The 17,508-nt window shown below is 52.5% G+C and overlaps 1 protein-coding gene across 1 annotated transcript in view; it reads left to right on the top strand.

Moving 5' to 3' along the window:
• The window catches only part of LOC147122437 (collagen alpha-1(XI) chain-like), a 745,903-nt gene that overhangs the window by 467,798 nt on the left and 260,597 nt on the right, over nucleotides 1–17,508 (top strand). The window contains exon 40 of the mRNA XM_085983595.1: nucleotides 15,735–15,788. Within this exon, the coding sequence (XP_085839721.1) occupies nucleotides 15,735–15,788 (54 nt within the window). The remainder of the gene's footprint in view (nucleotides 1–15,734; nucleotides 15,789–17,508) is intronic.

Raw genomic sequence — 17,508 nt, 5'->3', positions numbered from 1 at the left:
TTCACCCCTTGTTTAGAATTAAGTCCGGCGGGGTGAAGTGTACTACCAATTCTGGTAGGTCAGTCTGTCCGGAGGCTTCGTAAGCCTCTCCGATCGCCGCAGCGGTGGTGTTGCCTTATCCGGTGCTGGTGCCTTATCCGGTGTTGATGCTGGTGTTTGCGTGGTCGGCGAGGGCTCGTGGGGTTCCGGCATGCCGTCTACCTGGACTGAGGTTGGGGGGGGTGGTGGCGGTGTTTCCGGATCGGCTGAGGGTGCGAGGTCTCGTAGGGAGACAGTGTCCTCCCGCCCGTCTGGGTACGCCACGTAGGCGTACTGGGGGTTGGCGTGCAGGAGGTTCACCCTCTCGACCAGGGGGTCCGTTTTATGGGTCCTCACGTGTTTCCGCAGCCAGACCGGCCCCGGGGCGGTCAGCCAGGTTGGTAGAGTGGTTCCCGTAGTCGACTTCCTGGGGAAAACGAACATTCGTTCATGGGGGGTGGTGTTAGTGGCCGTGCAAAGTAATGACCGGATGGAGTGCAGCGCTGTCGGGAGGACTTCTTGCCAGCGGGAGGTTGGGAGGCCCTTAGACTTTAAGGCTAAGAGGACGGCCTTCCATACCGTCGCGTTCTCTCTTTCCACCTGACCGTTACCTCTGGGGTTGTAGCTGGTGGTCCTGCTTGCTGCAATACCTCTCTCTAGGAGGAATTGCCGGAGTTCCTCGCTCATGAAGGAGGAGCCCCGGTCGCTGTGTATATAGTTCGGGAACCCGAACAAGGCGAAGAGGGCATTCAGGCACTTAATGACCGTGCTACTGGTCATGTCGGGGCAGGGGAAGGCAAAGGGGAAACGGGAGTACTCATCAATAAAATTGATATACCTATCAATTCCTCCAATAAAAGGCGAAGAGTTACGAAGGTGACTAAAGGTTTTTATTGACTAAATAACAGCCCACTCTCGTGGGTGATCCGATCCAAGCAGGAGGAATACCAGCCAGTCGCTCACCTTTATACCTGGCCTGGTGGGTGGAGCCAAGGCGGAGTCGGCAGTGGTCATCCCAGGTATAGCAGTGTGGCAAGAGGCGACCTCGTACCGTGATACAATAGTGGTCAGTGATACAGTTATCACGAACAGTGGTGAACAGTGCTAACTACTAACAGTGATACGATAGTGAACGTGGTTTACCACAAGAGGGGAATGGTCACAGGGGTCTCCTGCACTACCTGCCTGCTTCTATTGCTCCGCCTGGTGGTCACCCATTTCCTTTCTTCCTGTGCAGCCCTACCCTGCGGTGTGACCAACTCACTAAACGTGTTATCCACGACCCTCTCAGCATCGTGAATGCTCAACAACCCATCCACCCGCAGCTCCAGCGCCTCAATGCGGTCTGCTAGTAGCTGCAGATGGATGCATTTCCGGCACACGTGGTCATCAGGGGCACCGGCAGTGTCCCTGAATTCCCACATAGAGCAAGAGGAGCATATCACGGGGCTGGGCTCTCCTGGCATGACCTTCCCTTTAATTAATTTAAATTAATTTACTATCGCCAATTAAAGATATCACTAAGGCGCTTGTATAGTCTACCAATAGTCCCTGCTATACCAGAAAAGACCCTAGTAACTATAAACTACAGAGTTCAAGTTTAAAAAAGAGAAATACTCACCAACCAATCACTTACCTGCTCCCTGGTGACGTCACACTCTGATTACTTTTTACCTCTCTCCTCTGCTGTTGATTTGGTATGCCTCACCTCGCCTCGCTGCTCCCTCTGGTCGGGCCTCGTTGGTGGAGCCGGTTTTTAAGCCGGGCTCTGCCTCACCTCGCCTCGCTGCTCACTCTGGTCGGGCCTCGTTGGTGGAGCCGGCTTTTAAGCCGGGCTCCGCCTCACCTCGCCTCGCTGCTCCCTCTGGTCGGGCCTCGTTGGTGGAGCCGGCTTTTAAGCCGGGCTCCGCCTCACCTCGCCTCGCTGCTCCCTCTGGTCGGGCCTCGTTGGTGGAGCCGGTTTTTAAGCCGGACTCCGCCTCACCTCGCCTCGCTGCTCCCTCTGGTCGGGCCTCGTTGGTGGAGCCGGTTTTTAAGCCGGGCTCTGCCTCACCTCGCCTCGCTGCTCACTCTGGTCGGGCCTCGTTGGTGGAGCCGGCTTTTAAGCCGGGCTCCGCCTCACCTCGCCTCGCTGCTCCCTCTGGTCGGGCCTCGTTGGTGGAGCCGGCTTTTAAGCCGGGCTCCGCCTCACCTCGCCTCGCTGCTCCCTCTGGTCGGGCCTCGTTGGTGGAGCCGGTTTTTAAGCCGGACTCCGCCTCACCTCGCCTCGCTGCTCCCTCTGGTCGGGCCTCGTTGGTGGAGCCGGTTTTTAAGCCGGGCTCCGCCTCACCTCGCCTCGCTGCTCCCTCTGGTCGGGCCTCGTTGGTGGAGCCAGTTTTTAAGCCGGGCTCCGCCTCACCTCGCCTCGCTGCTCCCTCTGGTCGGGCCTCGTTGGTGGAGCCGGTTTTTAAGCCGGGCTCCGCCTCACCTCGCCTCGCTGCTCCCTCTGCTCGGGCCTCGTTGGTGGAGCCGGTTTTTATACCGGGCTCCGCCTCACCTCGCCTCGCTGCTCCCTCTGGTCGGGCCTCGTTGGTGGAGCCGGTTTTTATACCGGGCTCCGCCTCACCTCGCCTCGCTGCTCCCTCTGGTCGGGCCTCGTTGGTGGAGCCGGTTTTTAAGCCGGGCTCCGCCTCACCTCGCCTCGCTGCTCCCTCTGGTCGGGCCTCGTTGGTGGAGCCGGTTTTTAAGCCGGGCTCCGCCTCACCTCGCCTCGCTGCTCCCTCTGGTCGGGCCTCGTTGGTGGAGCCGGTTTTTAAGCCGGGCTCCGCCTCACCTCGCCTCGCTGCTCCCTCTGGTCGGGCCTCGTTGGTGGAGCCGGTTTTTAAGCTGGGCTCCGCCTCACCTCGCCTCGCTGCTCCCTCTGGTCGGGCCTCGTTGGTGGAGCCGGTTTTTAAGCTGGGCTCCGCCTCACCTCGCCTCGCTGCTCCCTCAGGACGTCCCAAAGCGCTTCACAGGCAATGAAGTACTTTTTGAAGTGTAGTCACTGTTGTAATTTAGGAAACGGGGCAGCCAATTTTGCACAGCAAGATCCCATAAACAACAATGTGATAATGACCAGATTATCTGTTTCAATGATGTTGATTGAGGTATTGGCCGAGGATAGCGGAGAGAAATCCCCACTGCTCTCCTTCCAATAGTGGCCGTGGGATCTTTTCTTCCACCTAAAAGGGCAGACGGGGCCTCGGTTTAACATCTCATCTGAAAGTCGGCTCATCCGACAGTGCAGCACCTCAGTACTGCCCTTCCGACAGTGCAGCACCTCAGTACTGCCCCTTTGACAGGGCAGCACTCCCTCACTGCTGCCCCTCTGACACTGCAGTGCTCCCTCAATACTGCCCCTCCGACAGTGCAGCGCTCCCTCAGTACTGCCACTCCGACAGTGCAGCGCTCCCTCAGTACTGCCCCTCTGACAGTGCAGCGCTCCCTCAGTACTGCCCCTCTGACACTGCAGTGCTCCCTCAGTACTGCCCCTCCGACAGTGCAGCGCTCCCTCAGTACTGCCACTCCGACAGTGCAGCGCTCCCTCAGTACTGCCCCTCTGACAGTGCAGCGCTCCCTCAGTACTGCCCCTCCGACAGTGCAGCGCTCCCTCAGTACTGCCCCTCCGACAATGCAGCGCTCCCTCAGTACTGCCCCCTGACAGTGCAGCGCTCCCTCAGTACTGCCCCTCCGACAGTGCAGCGCTCACTCAGTACTGCCCCTCTGACAGTGCAGCGCTCCCTCAGTACTGACACTCCGACAGTGCAGCGTGCCCTCAGTACTGCCCCTCCGACAGTGCAGCACTCCCTCAGTACTGCCCCTCTGACAGTGCAGCACTCCCTCAGTACTTCCACTCCGACAGTGCAGCGCTCTCTCAGTACTGCCCCTCCGCCAGTTCAGAGCTCCCTCAGTACTGCCCCTCCAACAGTGCAGCACTCCCTCAGTACTGCCCCTCCGACAGTGCAGCGCTCCCTCAGTACTGCCCCTCCGACAGTGCAGCACTCCCTCAGTACTTCCCCTCCGACAGTGCAGCGCTCCCTCAGTACTGCCCCTCCGACCGTGCGGCGCTCCCTCAGTACTGCCCCTCCGACCGTGCGGCGCTCCCTCAGTACTGCCCCTCCGACAGTGCAGCGCTCCCTCAGTACTGCCCCTCTGACAGTGCAGCGCTCCCTCAGTACTGACACTCCGACAGTGCAGCGTGCCCTCAGTACTGCCCCTCTGACAGTGCAGCGCTCCCTCAGTACTGCCCCTCCGACAGTGCGGCACTCCCTCAGTACTGCCCCTCTGACAGTGCAGCGCTCCCTCAGTACTGCCCCTCCGACAGTGCAGCGCTCCCTCAGTACTGCCCCTCTGACAGTGCAGCGCTCCCTCAGTACTGCCCCTCCGACAATGCAGCGCTCCCTCAGTACTGCCCCTCTGACAGTGCAGCGCTCCCTCAGTACTGCCCCTCCGACAGTGCAGCGCTCCCTCAGTACTGCCCCTCTGACAGTGCAGCGCTCCCTCAGTACTGCCCCTCTGACAGTGCAGCGCTCCCTCAGTACTGACACTCCGACAGTGCAGCGTGCCCTCAGTACTGCCCCTCTGACAGTGCAGCGTTCCCTCAGTACTGCCCCTCCGATAGTGTGGCACTCCCTCAGTACTGCCCCTCTGACAGTGCAGCGCTCCATCAGTACTGCCCCTCTGACAGTGCAGCACTCCTTCAGTACTGCCCCTCTGACAGGAGAGCACTCCCTCACTGCTGCCCCTCTGACAGTGCAGCGTTCCCTCAGTACTGCCCCTCTGACAGTGCAGTACTCCTCAGACCGCCCCTCTGAAAGTGCAGCGCTCCCTCAGTACTGCCCCTCCGACAGTGCAGCACTCCTTCAGTACTGCTCCTCCGACAGTGCAGCGCTCCCTCAGTACTGCCCCTCCGACAGTGCAGCACTCCCTCAGTACTGCCCCCCGACAGCGCAGCGTGCCCTCAGTACTGCCCCTCCGACAGGGCCGCGCTCCCTGAGTACTGCCCCTCCAACAGTGCAGTACACCTCATTAACGCCCCTCTGATAGTGCAGCGCTCCCGCAGTACTGCCCCTCTGACAGTGCAGCGCTACTTCAGTACTGCCCCTCTGACAGTGCAGCGCTCCTTCAGTACCGCCCCTCTGATAATGCAGCGCTCCCTCAGTACTGCCCCTCCGACAGTGCAGCACTCCCTCAGTACTGCCCCTCCGCCAGTTCAGCGCTCCCTCAGTACTGCCCCTCCGACAGTGCAGCACTCCCTCAGTACTGCCCCTCTGACAATGCAGCGCTCCCTCAGTACTGCCCCTCCGACAGTGCAGCACTCCCTCAGTACTTCCCCTCCGACAGTGCAGCGCTCCCTCAGTACTGCCCCTCCGACCGTGCGGCACTCCCTCAGTACTGCCCCTCCGACCGTGCAGCGCTCCCTCAGTACTGCCCCTCCGACAGTGCAGCGCTCCCTCAGTACTGCCCCTCCGACCGTGCGGCACTCCCTCAGTACTGCCCCTCCGACCGTGCGGCGCTCCCTCAGTACTGCCCCTCTGACAGTGCAGCACTCCCTCAGTACTGCCCCTCCGCCAGTTCAGCGCTCCCTCAGTACAGCCCCTCTGACAGTGCAGTGCTCCCTCAATGTGTGATAGAATTGGGGAATGTAATGGGAGCTTAATGAGTGCGAAGATTCACAGGTAACTGATGCACAATTGAGGCGTCGATCCAAATCGTCTGTTTATCACCAAGTGATTCCATCACTCGCTCCTCAGCTGAGCGTGACAGCTTGAAGATCGGATAAATGATTCACTTTGTTCAAGCTTAATACAGTTCAGTGCCTGCAGTGTTCCTGTGAAGCAATTCCCTCTCTTCCTGTTAACTGAAACGGCAGCACCTGGAATAACTAAATCCCTTACAGTCAGGCAAAAGTGGGCTCGTGACAATGAGGCAGTCCGACTGGTGCAATGTATCAAGTTCGGACTCGGAGAATCAGCAGCTCATTCTCCTTTTTTTAACTTCTGCCTTTATTTTCCAGCAATAATTTTTGACCTGTGTCAGCCGTGGCTCAGTGGGCAGCACTCTGGTCTCTGTGTCAAGGTCGTGGGTTCAAGTCCCACTCCAGAGATTCGAGCCCATAATCCAGGCTGACACTCCCAGTGCAGTACTGAGGGAGCGCTGCACTGTCGGAGGGGCAGTACTGAGGGAGCGCTGCACTGTCAGAGGGGCAGTACTGAGGGAGCGCTGCACTGTCGGAGGGGCAGTACTGAGGGAGCGCTGCACTGTCGGAGGGGCTGTACTGAGGGAGCACTGCACTGTCGGAGGGGCAGTACTGAGGGAGCGCTGCACTGTCGGAGGGGCAGTACTGAGGGAGCGCTGCACTGTCAGAGGGGCAGTACTGAGGGAGCGCTGCACTGTCGGAGGGGCAGTACTGAGGGAGCGCTGCACTGTCGGAGGGGCAGTACTGAGGGAGCACTGCACTGTCGGAGGGGCAGTACTGAGGGAGCACTGTACTGTCGGAGGGGCTGTACTGAGGGAGCACTGCACTGTCGGAGGGGCAGTACTGAGGGAGCGCTGCACTGTCGGAGGGGCAGTACTGAGGGAGCGCTGCACTGTCGGAGGGGCAGTACTGAGGGAGCGCCGCACTGTCGGAGGGGCAGTACTGAGGGAGCGCTGCACTGTCGGAGGGCAGTACTGAGGGAGCACTGCACTGTCGGAGGGGCAGTACTGAGGGAGCGCCGCACTGTCGGAGGGGCAGTACTGAGGGAGCACTGCACTGTCGGAGGGGCAGTACTGAGGGAGCGCTGCACTGTTGGAGGGGCAGTACTGAGGGAGTTGGGTACCGCAGGGATCAGTTCTTGGGCCCCAGCTATTCACAGTATATATCAATGATGATTTGGATGAGGGAACCAAATGTAATATTTCCAAGTTTGCTGACGACATGAAACTAGGTGGGATTGTGAGTTGTGAGGAGGATGCAAAGAGGCTTCAAGGTGATTTAGACAAGTTGAGTGAAAAGGATAGACCAAGTAATTACAGGCCAGTCAGCCTAACCTCGGTGGTGGGAAAATTATTGGAAAGAATTCTGAAGGACAGGATAAATCTTCATTTAGAAAGACACGGATTAATCAAGAATAATCAGCACGGATTTGTTAAGGGAAGGTCGTGTCTGACAAAATGATTGATTTTTTTGAGGAGGTAACAAGAAGGGTAGATGAGGGTAGTGCGTTTGATGTAGGATATATGGACTTTAGCAAGGCTTTTGATAAGGTTCCACATGGCAGACTGGTCATAAAGTTAAAAGCCCATGGGATCCAGGGCAAAGTGCCAAGTTGGATTCAAAACTGGCTCGGAGACGGGAAGCAGAGGGTAATGGTTGATGGGTGTTTTTGTGACTGGAAGGTTGTTTCCAGTGGGGTTCTGCAGGGCTCAGTACTAGGTCCCTTGCTTTTTGTGGTATATATCAATGATCTAGACTTGAATATAGGGGGTATGATTAAGAAGTTTGCAGATGATACTAAAATCGGCTGTGTGGTTGATACTGAAGAAGGGAGCTGTAGACTGCAGGAAGATATCAATAAATTGGTCAGGTGGGCAGAACAGTGTCAAATGGAATTCAGTCCAGAGAAGTGTGAGGTAATGCATTTGGGGAGGGCTAACAAGGAAAGGGAATACACATTAAATGGTAGGACACTGAGTAGTGTAGAGGAACAAAGGGACCTTGGAGTGCATGTCCACAGATCCCTGAAGGTAGCAGGCCAGGTAGATAAGGTGGTTAAGAAGGCATACGGAATGCTTGCCTTTATTAGCCGTGGCATAGAATACAAGAGCAGGGGGGTTATGCTTCAACTGTATAAAACACTAGTTAGGCTTCAGCTAGAGTACTGCGTGCAGTTCTGGTCACCACATTACAGGAAAGATGTGATTGCACTAGAGAGGGTACAGAGGAGATTTACAAGGATGTTGCTGGGAGTAGAGAATCTTAGCTATGAGGAAAGACTGGATAGGCTGGGTCTGTTTTCCTTGGAACAGAGGAGGCTGAGGGGAGACCTTATTGAGGTGTATAACATTATGAGGGGCATAGATAAAGTGGATAGAAAGGACCTATTTCCCTTCGCAGAGGGGTCAAAAACCAGGGGGCACAGATTTAAAGTAATTGGTGGAAGGTTTAGAGGGGATTTGAGGGGAAATTTCTTCACCCAGAGGGTTGTGGGGGTCTGGAACTCACTGCCTGAAAGGGTGGTAGAGGCAGGAACCCGAACCACATTTAAAAAGTACTTGGATGTGCACTTGGGATGTTCTAACCTGCAGGGCTACGGACCAAGAGCTGGGAAGTGGGATTAGGCTGGACAGCCCTTTGTTGGCCGGCGCGGACAGGATGTAACTTTCTATGATTCTATGGTATGTTGGTCTTCATTGCAAGAGGATTTGAGTACAGGAGCAAGGATGTCTTGCTACAGTTATACAGGGCCTTGGTGAGACCACACCTGGAGAACTGTGTGCAGTTTGGTCTCCTTACCTAAGAAAGGATATACTTGCCATAGAGGGAGTACAGCGAAGGTTCACCAGACTGATTCCTGGGATGGCAGGACTGTCGTATGAACATAATAACATAAGAAATAGGAGCAGGAGTAGGCCAATCGGCCCCTCGAGCCTGCTCCGCCATTCAATAAGATCATGGCTGATCTGATCCTAACCGCCAATCCACTATCACAGAACCATCTCCTGAATCTAACAGAATTAGACACACGAAATAGGAGCAGGATCAGGCTACACGGCCCCTGGGCCCGCTCCGCTACCCACAGGGCCATGACCGATCCAAACCTAGACTCATGTCCAAATTCCTGCCCGCTCCCCGTAACCCTTAATTCCCTTTACTTCTAGGAAACTGTCTATTTCTGTTTTAAATTTATGTAATGATGTAGCTTCTACAGCTTTTTGGGGCAGCATATTCCATGGACCTACCACCCTCTGAGTGAAGTAGTTCCTCCTCATCTCAGTTTTGAAAGGGCAGCCCCTTATTCTAAGACTATGCCCCCTAGTTCTAGTTTCACCCATCATCGGGAACATCCTCCCCGCATCCACCCAATCCAACCCCTTCACAATCTTATATGTTTCAATAAGATCGCCTCTCATTCTTCTGAACTCCAATGAGTAGAGTCCCAATCCACTCAACCTCTCCTCATATGTCCATCCCCTCATCCCCGGGATTAACCGAGTGAACCTTCTTTGTACTGACTCGAGAGCAAGTATGTCTTTTCTTAAGTATGGACACCAAAACTGTATGCAGTATTCCAGGTGCGGTCTCACCAATACCTTGTACAACTGAAGCAATACCTCCCTATTTTTATATTCTATCCCCCTAGCAATGAAAGCCAACATTCCATTGGCCTTCTTAATCACTTGCTGCACCTGCATACTAACCTTTTGAGTTTTGTGCACCAGGACCCCCAGATCCCTTTGTACTTCAGTACTTTCCAGTTTCTTGCCATTAAGATAATAATTTGCTCTACAATTTTTCCTGCCAAAGTGCATAACCTCACACTTTCCAGTATTGTATTCCATCTGCCAAATCTCTGCCCACTTACTTAGCCTGTCTATGTCCCCTTGGAGGTTTTTTATGTCCTCCTCACTCACTACTTTCCCTCCCATCTTAGTATCATCTGCAAACTTTGATATGTTACTCTCGGTCCCCTCCTCCAAATCGTTGATATAGATTGTAAAGAGTTGGGGACCCAGCACTGACCCCTGTGGAACACCACTAGTTACTGATTGCCAGTCTGAGAATGAACCATTTATCCCAACTCTCTGCCTTCTGTTAGATAGCCAATCCTCTATCCATGCCAGAATATTACCCCCAATCCCGTGATTTTTTATCTTAAGCAATAATCTTTTGTGTGGCACCTTGTCAAATGCCTTTTGGAAGTCTAAATACACTATGTCCACTGGTTCCCCTTTATCCACCCTATATGTTACTTCCTCAAAGAACTCCAGCAAATTTGTCAAACATAATAATAATTCAACTTTATTGTCATTGTACAATGCACAAGTACATGAACAACGAAATGTGATCTTGCAAGCTCCCATGAGTCCAGTACAAATAACATTAACATTAAATGTAAATAGCACCGTCCTGGGAGAAGCAAAGCCGCTGCGTCTGTGTGCGCCGCCATTCCTTTTCCACCATTCTTCAGCCCAACGCCCGGGCCTGCTCACCTGCCGCCCCTCCCGGGGCTCCTTCCGTGACCTTCTGCACCTGGTCTTCCCTGATGGCCACCCCTCCAGGTACTAACCAAGCCTGGCTCTGCTTAGTTTCCAAGCCTTGCCAGTGACCCTGTCCCTAGTCCCAGGAACAGGTCATTCTGACGTCCCCTTCATAAAACCATGCTGACTTTGTCCTATTAAATTATGATTATCCAAATGTCCTGTTACTGTCTCCTTAATAATGGACTCCAATATTTTACCTACCACAGATGTTAGGCTAACCGGTCTATAGTTTCCAGCCTTCTGTCTACTGCCCTTTTTAAATAAGGGCGTTACATTAGCAGTTTTCCAGTCTGCCAGGACCTTTGCTGAGTCCAGGGAGTTTTGGAAAATTATTACCAATGTATCCACAATCCCTACCGCCACTTCCCTCAAGACCCTAGGATGTAAGCCATCAGGTCCAGGTGATTTATCCGCCTTGAGTCCCATTATTTTACCGAGTATAGCCCCCTGTTTGTCCAGTGTTGGGATATTCTTAGTGTCTTCTACTGTAAAGACTGATATAAAATATTCATTCAGTGTTTTTGCCATCTCCATATTTCCCACCATTAATTTCCCGGTCTCATCCTCTAAGGGACCAACATTTCCTTTAGCCACCCTTTTTCTTTTTATATAACTATAAAAACTCTTACTATCTGTTTTTATATTTTTTGCTAATTTAGTTTCATAATCTATCTTCCCTTTCTTCATCAATCTTTTTTGAATTTTTTGCTATCTTTTAAAGTTTTCCCAATCCTCTATCCTCCCACTAGATTTGGGTACCTTATATGCCCTTGTTTTTAGTCGAATACTATCCTTAATTTCTTTACTTAGCCACGGATGGCTGTCTTTTCTTTTACACCCTTTTCTTCTCGGTGGAATATATATTTTTTGGAAGTTGTAAAATAACTCCTTAAATGTACACCACTGATCATGTATCGTCTTACCCTTTAATCTATTTTCCCAATCCACTCTACTCAATTCCGCTCTCATACCTTCATAGTCTCCTTTATTCAAGCTTAGCACGCTTGTTTGCGATCCAACCTTCTCACCCTCTAATTGAATATGGAATTCAACCATGTTATGGTCACTCATTCCAAGGGGATCCTTTACTAGGACATTTTTAATTAATCCTGTCTCGTTACACAGGACCAGATCTAAGGTTGCTTGCCCCCTGGTCGGTTCAGTTACATACTGCTCAAGAAACCCATCCCTAATACACTCAATGAACTCATCCTCAAGGCAGCCCTGCCCAATTTGATTTGTCCAATTAATATGATCGTTAAAATCCCCCATAATTATAGATGCTCCCTTATTACAAGCCTCAACTATTTCCTGATTGATACTCCGTCCAACAGAGTTGCAACTGTTCGGAGGCCTATAGACTACGCCCACTAGTGTTTTTTTCCCCTTATTATTCCTTACCTCCACCCAAACTGTTTCATTATCCTGATCTTTTGACCCAATATCATTTCTCTGTATTACAGTGATTCCTTCCTTTATTAACATAGCCACCCCACCTCCCCTTCCTTCCTGCCTGTCCTTCCTGATCGTTAAATAACCTGGTATGTTTAATTCCCAGGCATTGTCACCCTGCAGCCATGTTTCTGTAATGGCCACAAGATCATACCCATATGTAGTTATTTGTGCCATTAACTCGTCTATTTTGTTACGAATGCTACGTGCATTCAGATAGAGAACTTCCTGAGGAGAGATTGGGTCGACTAGGCCTGCATTCACTCGAGTTCAGAAGAATGAGAGGGGATCTCATTGAAGCATATAGGCCTAGAAATTCAGTGGGCCTTGCGCCCACTTAGCGCCTAAAGAGGTCTTTTGCGCCGGCGGGGTGGTAGCGCGGAAATTGAGTGCAGCGGTATTGGCGGCGGTAGCCGTTAGCGCTGCGCCGGGACCAATGACGTCATCGGTGTGCGCGGTGGCCCGTTACACCCCGAAACCGCGCCGATCCCCATATTGATTTGCGCCCGCCTCCTCCGAAGCGGGCGCAAACAGCGACCAGAAAACGGGGCCGTCCTGCTGCCATAGTGGGGCGCTTTAAAGCTGAAGGTGCGGCCGGCCACTTTTTCGGCGGCCGCCTGCCCGCACCTCCTTCCCCGGCCTCCTCCACCCCCCCCCCCGCGGCATTGCCGGCTGGTTTCCGTGGAGCCTGGCACTTCTCCGTTGTGCCGGGCTCTTTTGCTGGCACTCGTGATCGGGGCTCCGGCCGTTGCAGGCACCTCCCCGTTAGAGAAGGAGGAGGCCTGCAGCACCGCAGCCTGCCGCACCGCATCGGGTGGCGCTGCGGCAACTAGCGCGCCGATATTCAGTTGCAGCGCCCCAAACGGAGGCGGGCACACCCTGGTATAGCGCCCGCTTCCGAATTGGGGCGCAGAAGACGACTATACGGCGTGCGCTAATGCCTCCCCGCCCAGTGTTAACTTTTGGGCGCGAGCGAGCTGCCCGCGCCCAAGTGAATTTCTAGGCCATAAAATTCTGACAGGGCTAGACAGACTGGATGCAGGGAGGATGTTTCCCCTGGCTGGGGGGGTCTTGAACGAGGGGTCACAGTCTCAGGTTATGGGGTAGGACATTTAGGACTGAGATGAGGAGAAATGCCTTCACTCAGAGGGTGGTGAACCTGTGGAATTCTCTACCACAGAAGGCTGTGGAGGCCAAGTCACTGAATATATTTAAGAAGGAGATAGATAGATTTCTAGACACAAGGGGCATCAAGGGGTGTGGGGAGAGAGCGGGAATGTGGTATTGAGATAGAGGATCAACCATGATTGCATTGAATGGCGGAGCAGGCTTGAAGGGCCGAATGGCCCACTCCTGCTTCTTTTTTTTCTATGTTTCTACAGGAAGTAATGAGGGAACTACGCCAGCGGTTCTATCTCACTCACTATCTACTTGTTTACAGTGAAATAGAAAACACAGTCCTTAATCTCCTAAAGTGACGCGCTCGCTCCGTTAGTTGTGTAAACTTTCGAGCATTGATTTGAGTTTGTGCTGGGAATTGCAGTCCATTACTGCTCTAGTTGCTGAACGGACACACAATCGAAGATTGACAACAGTTTGAAGATTAATCACTTCCAATTTCTACATCAGAGAGAGTTGATGTGGGAATCCCAGATTGGGTGATGGAAAGGATTAATCAGTTCTATCTCTCTGTGTTCAGCCGACACGTAATTTGGAAATGTTGTAAACAATGAGCAGGATAGTAATAGACTTCAGAGGGACATAGACTGGTGAAATGGACAGACACTTGACAGATGAAATTTAATGCAGCCAGTTGTGAAGGAAGTATCTTTCCTGAGGTGTGGTCCCCAGAACTGAACGCAATAATCCACTTTGCAAGTTTGAATCTTCTTAGGCAGTCCCTCAGAACCGAGGATGACTTGCTTCCACATTAAAAATGAGTTCTCAGGTGACTGATGAGTCCAGTGCGGGACCTACAGTCTCTGTCACAGGTGGGGCAGACGGTGGTTGAAGGGGCGGGTGGGTGGGGTGCTTGGGTTAACGTGCGCTCCTTCCGCTGTTTGCGCTTGGCTTCCGCTTGCTCCCGGCGAAGAGACTCGAGGTGTTCGGCGCCTTCCCGGATGCTTCTCCTCCACTTTGTGCGGTCTTGGGCCAGGGATTCCCAGGTGTCGGTGGGGATGTTACACTTTTTCAAGGAGGCTTTGAGGGTGTCCTTGAAGCGTTTCCTCTGCCCACCTGGGGCTCTCTTGCCGTGCCGGAGCTCCGAGTAGAGCGCTTGTTTTGGGAGTCTCGTATCGGGCATGCGAACAATGTGGCCCGACCATCGGAGCTGATTGAGTGTGGTCAAAGCTTCGTTGCTGGGGATGTTGGCCTGAGCAAGAACGCTGACGTTGGTGCACCTATCCTGCCAATGGATTTGCAAGATCTTGTGCAAGTTTGAATAGTTGCACATTATCAAACGTAATTGTGTGATAATCTTATTAATCCTCTTAAATTGTTCTTCCCACCAGTGACAGACCTGTACCCACCAGTACTGTACCCCAGTGTTATACAGTGACAGACCTGTACCCACCAGTACTGTACCCCAGTGTTATACAGCGACAGACCTGTACCCACCAGTACTGTACCCCAGTGTTATACAGCGACAGACCTGTACCCACCAGTACTGTACCCCAGTGTTATACAGCGACAGACCTGTACCCACCAGTACTGTACCCCAGTGTTAAACAGTGACAGACCTGTACCCACCAGTACTGTACCCCAGTGTTAAACAGTGACAGACCTGTACCCACCAGTACTGTACCCCAGTGATATACAGTGACAGACCTGTACCCACCAGTACTGTACCCCAGTGTTATACAGCGACAGACCTGTACCCACCAGTACTCTACCCCAGTGTTATATAGTGACAGACCTGTACTCACCAGTACTGTACCCCAGTGTTATACAGTGACAGACCTGTACCCACCAGTACTGAACACCAGTGTTATACAGCGACAGACCTGTGCCCACCAGTACTGTACCCCAAGTGTTATACAGTGACAGACCTGTACCCACCAGTACTGTACCCCAGTGTTATACAGCGACAGACCTGTACCCACCAGTACTGTACCCCAGTGTTATATAGTGACAGACCTGTACCCACCAGTACTGTACCCCAAGTGTTATACAGCGACAGACCTGTACCCGCCAGTACTGTACCCCAGTGTTATACAGTGACAGACCTGTACCCACCAGTACTGTACCCCAGTGTTATACAGTGACAGACCTGTACCCACCAGGACTGTACCCCAGTGTTATACATTGGCAGACCTGTCCCCACCAGTACTGTACCCCAGTGTTATACAGTGACAGACCTGTACCCACCAGTACTTTACTCCAGTGTTATACAGTGACAGACCTGTACCCACCAGGACTGTACCCCAGTGTTTTACAGTGACAGACCTGTACCCACCAGTACTGTACTCCAGTGTTATACAGTGACAGACCTGTACCCACCAGTACTGTACCCCAGTGTTATACAGTGACAGACCTGTACCCACCAGTACTGTACCCCTGTGTTATACAGCGACAGACCTGTACCCACCAGTACTGTACTCCAGTGTTATACAGTGACAGACCTGTACCCACCAGGACTGTACCCCAGTGTTATACAGTGACAGACCTGTACCCACCAGTACTTTACTCCAGTGTTATACAGTGACAGACCTGTACCCACCAGGACTGTACCCCAGTGTTATACAGTGACAGACCTGTACCCACCAGTACTGTACCCCAGTGTTATACAGCGACAGACCTGTACCCACCAGTACTGTACCCCAGTGTTATACAGCGACAGACCTGTCCCCACCAGTACTGTACCCCAGTATTATAAAATGACATTAGCATAACCCCTACACTACTGTTCCCCCATTCCATCTATTAATTATTCCTCTTCTCTCGCCCCCTCTGTGTTTGGTCTGAACTCTGACCTTTAGTAACGTGTGATTTCTCTTCCTCAGGGTTTCCAAGGCAAGACAGGCCCACCTGGTCCTGGAGGTGTAGTGGGTCCTCAGGTAAGAGCACGTCATTGAATGATTGCGGGAGTGGACAATGCTGACCATTCAACTCTCTGTGTTGGCAAACAATTGGAAACACAAACCACCTAAATGAGCAGGAGCGATGGAGAGTGAAGCCCGATTTCACTCTCGTCCATAATCTGGTTTGGTGGCAATCGGTTCACGGCTGTTAATTGCCGTGACGTAACGTCACGACCGTTTATAAACACATTGATCTGCAACTTCAGGTCCAGTCTCCCTTTACAAATCCCGAAACACTGGGCAGGGGTGAGTCGTGTCGGGGGCAATGGTCTCTCAATGATCCACCAGCTGTGATTAACCTGTGGGGGTTGTACAGTCCATCAAACCAGTAATGGAGCTTCCACTAACAGTCCCCAAGACTTCTCACCAGAATGCAACTGACAGATGTTCCTGCAGGTTGCCTCTGGAGCAGAGAAGATTGGGAGTTTGGGAGGTTGGGATTGCTGTTTTTAGCATTGTAAAGGGACTGGATAATGTCCACCGTGACCAGCGGTCTCACCCTGTCCAGAACAGCAGAACCAGAGGACACGGCGAGCGCTTGAAGGGCAAGTTCGAAACTCCTCTGTGGAAACAATATTTCAGTGAGCGAGTGGTCAATCTATGGAACAGGCTCCCGAGGGGACGGTGGAAGCAGTTAGTGTTGATCCATTCAAAGTGAATTCGATCGATTTCCCCCAGAAAATCACATTTTGTGCTCCAGTACCTGAGTAATTGGAGACATGAGGTGTGGTGAGTGTAGCGAGCTCGGGAGGAACAGGGGAGTTTGGACCTCTGTGATGTGCCTCAATAAATCCGAGACTCGATGTTAGCGAAACAAAACAAGGCTTTTATTGACTTAGAAGGTAACACACAGAGGAGAATGTATCTTCCATCCAGAGGTCTGCCGTACTGGATGTGATGCAGGCTGGGCCAGCTTACATAGGGGCCAGGTATGGGCGGAGCCCTACACACAGTACAATACAATGGTGAGGAAACGGAACTGAGGTAAGGGAAATGAAACTGAAACCAACCACAGTCACAGGCAGAGAATATCAATGAGTGATGAATGGAATATTTCATCACACTCTGGTTCCCAAATCTCTCCCCCACTGGGGTTTAGCTCACCTCATGTCTGGGTCTGTTAGACTCATTGATCGAGATCGGTCGCTGTGATTGGTCAATAACTCCATTATCATTGTATCATGTGACTACCAGGAATGTGGATATGGGTCTGTTTTCATCCAGCGATTCCCAAGTTCCTGTCCGGTTATCTCAGGGCACGTTTGCACGATGGTTGCGGCAAGGGGTGTGAAGTGGTGTCACGTTGCACCAACGCTCCACAGCCCAAATGTTAGTGCAGCGTGAAACTGGAGTGGAGTGGAGCGGAGCGCGGTGACTCCCCTGTTTGAATTCCACCGCCCTGGAGTTTCCCCGGGGATCGGCAGAACCTCGGGGAAATGGTTCAGTGTGGCAGCGACCCCATTCCTCCAGGAATTCCAGCAAAGTCTCGGCTGGAATTTCAGGGTCCAACATGTTTAGAGCTCGTGAAAGCTCCCTCAGTCTGAGAGGCACAAAGACAGAGTTACACAGCATTTACAGCACAGAGACACAAAGACAGAGTTACACAGCATTTACAGCACAGAGACACAAAGACAGAGTTACACAGCATTTACAGCACAGAGTCACACAAAGACAGAGTTACACAGCATTTACAGCA

This window comes from Somniosus microcephalus, chromosome 3 (assembly GCF_052327205.1).
Source record: "Somniosus microcephalus isolate GS21.2 chromosome 3, FLI_Smic_1.0, whole genome shotgun sequence".
NCBI classification, from domain to species: Eukaryota; Metazoa; Chordata; class Chondrichthyes; order Squaliformes; family Somniosidae; genus Somniosus; species Somniosus microcephalus.
The sequence above is the reverse complement of the archived record's forward strand: the minus strand, read 5'-3'. Positions and strand labels throughout refer to the sequence as shown.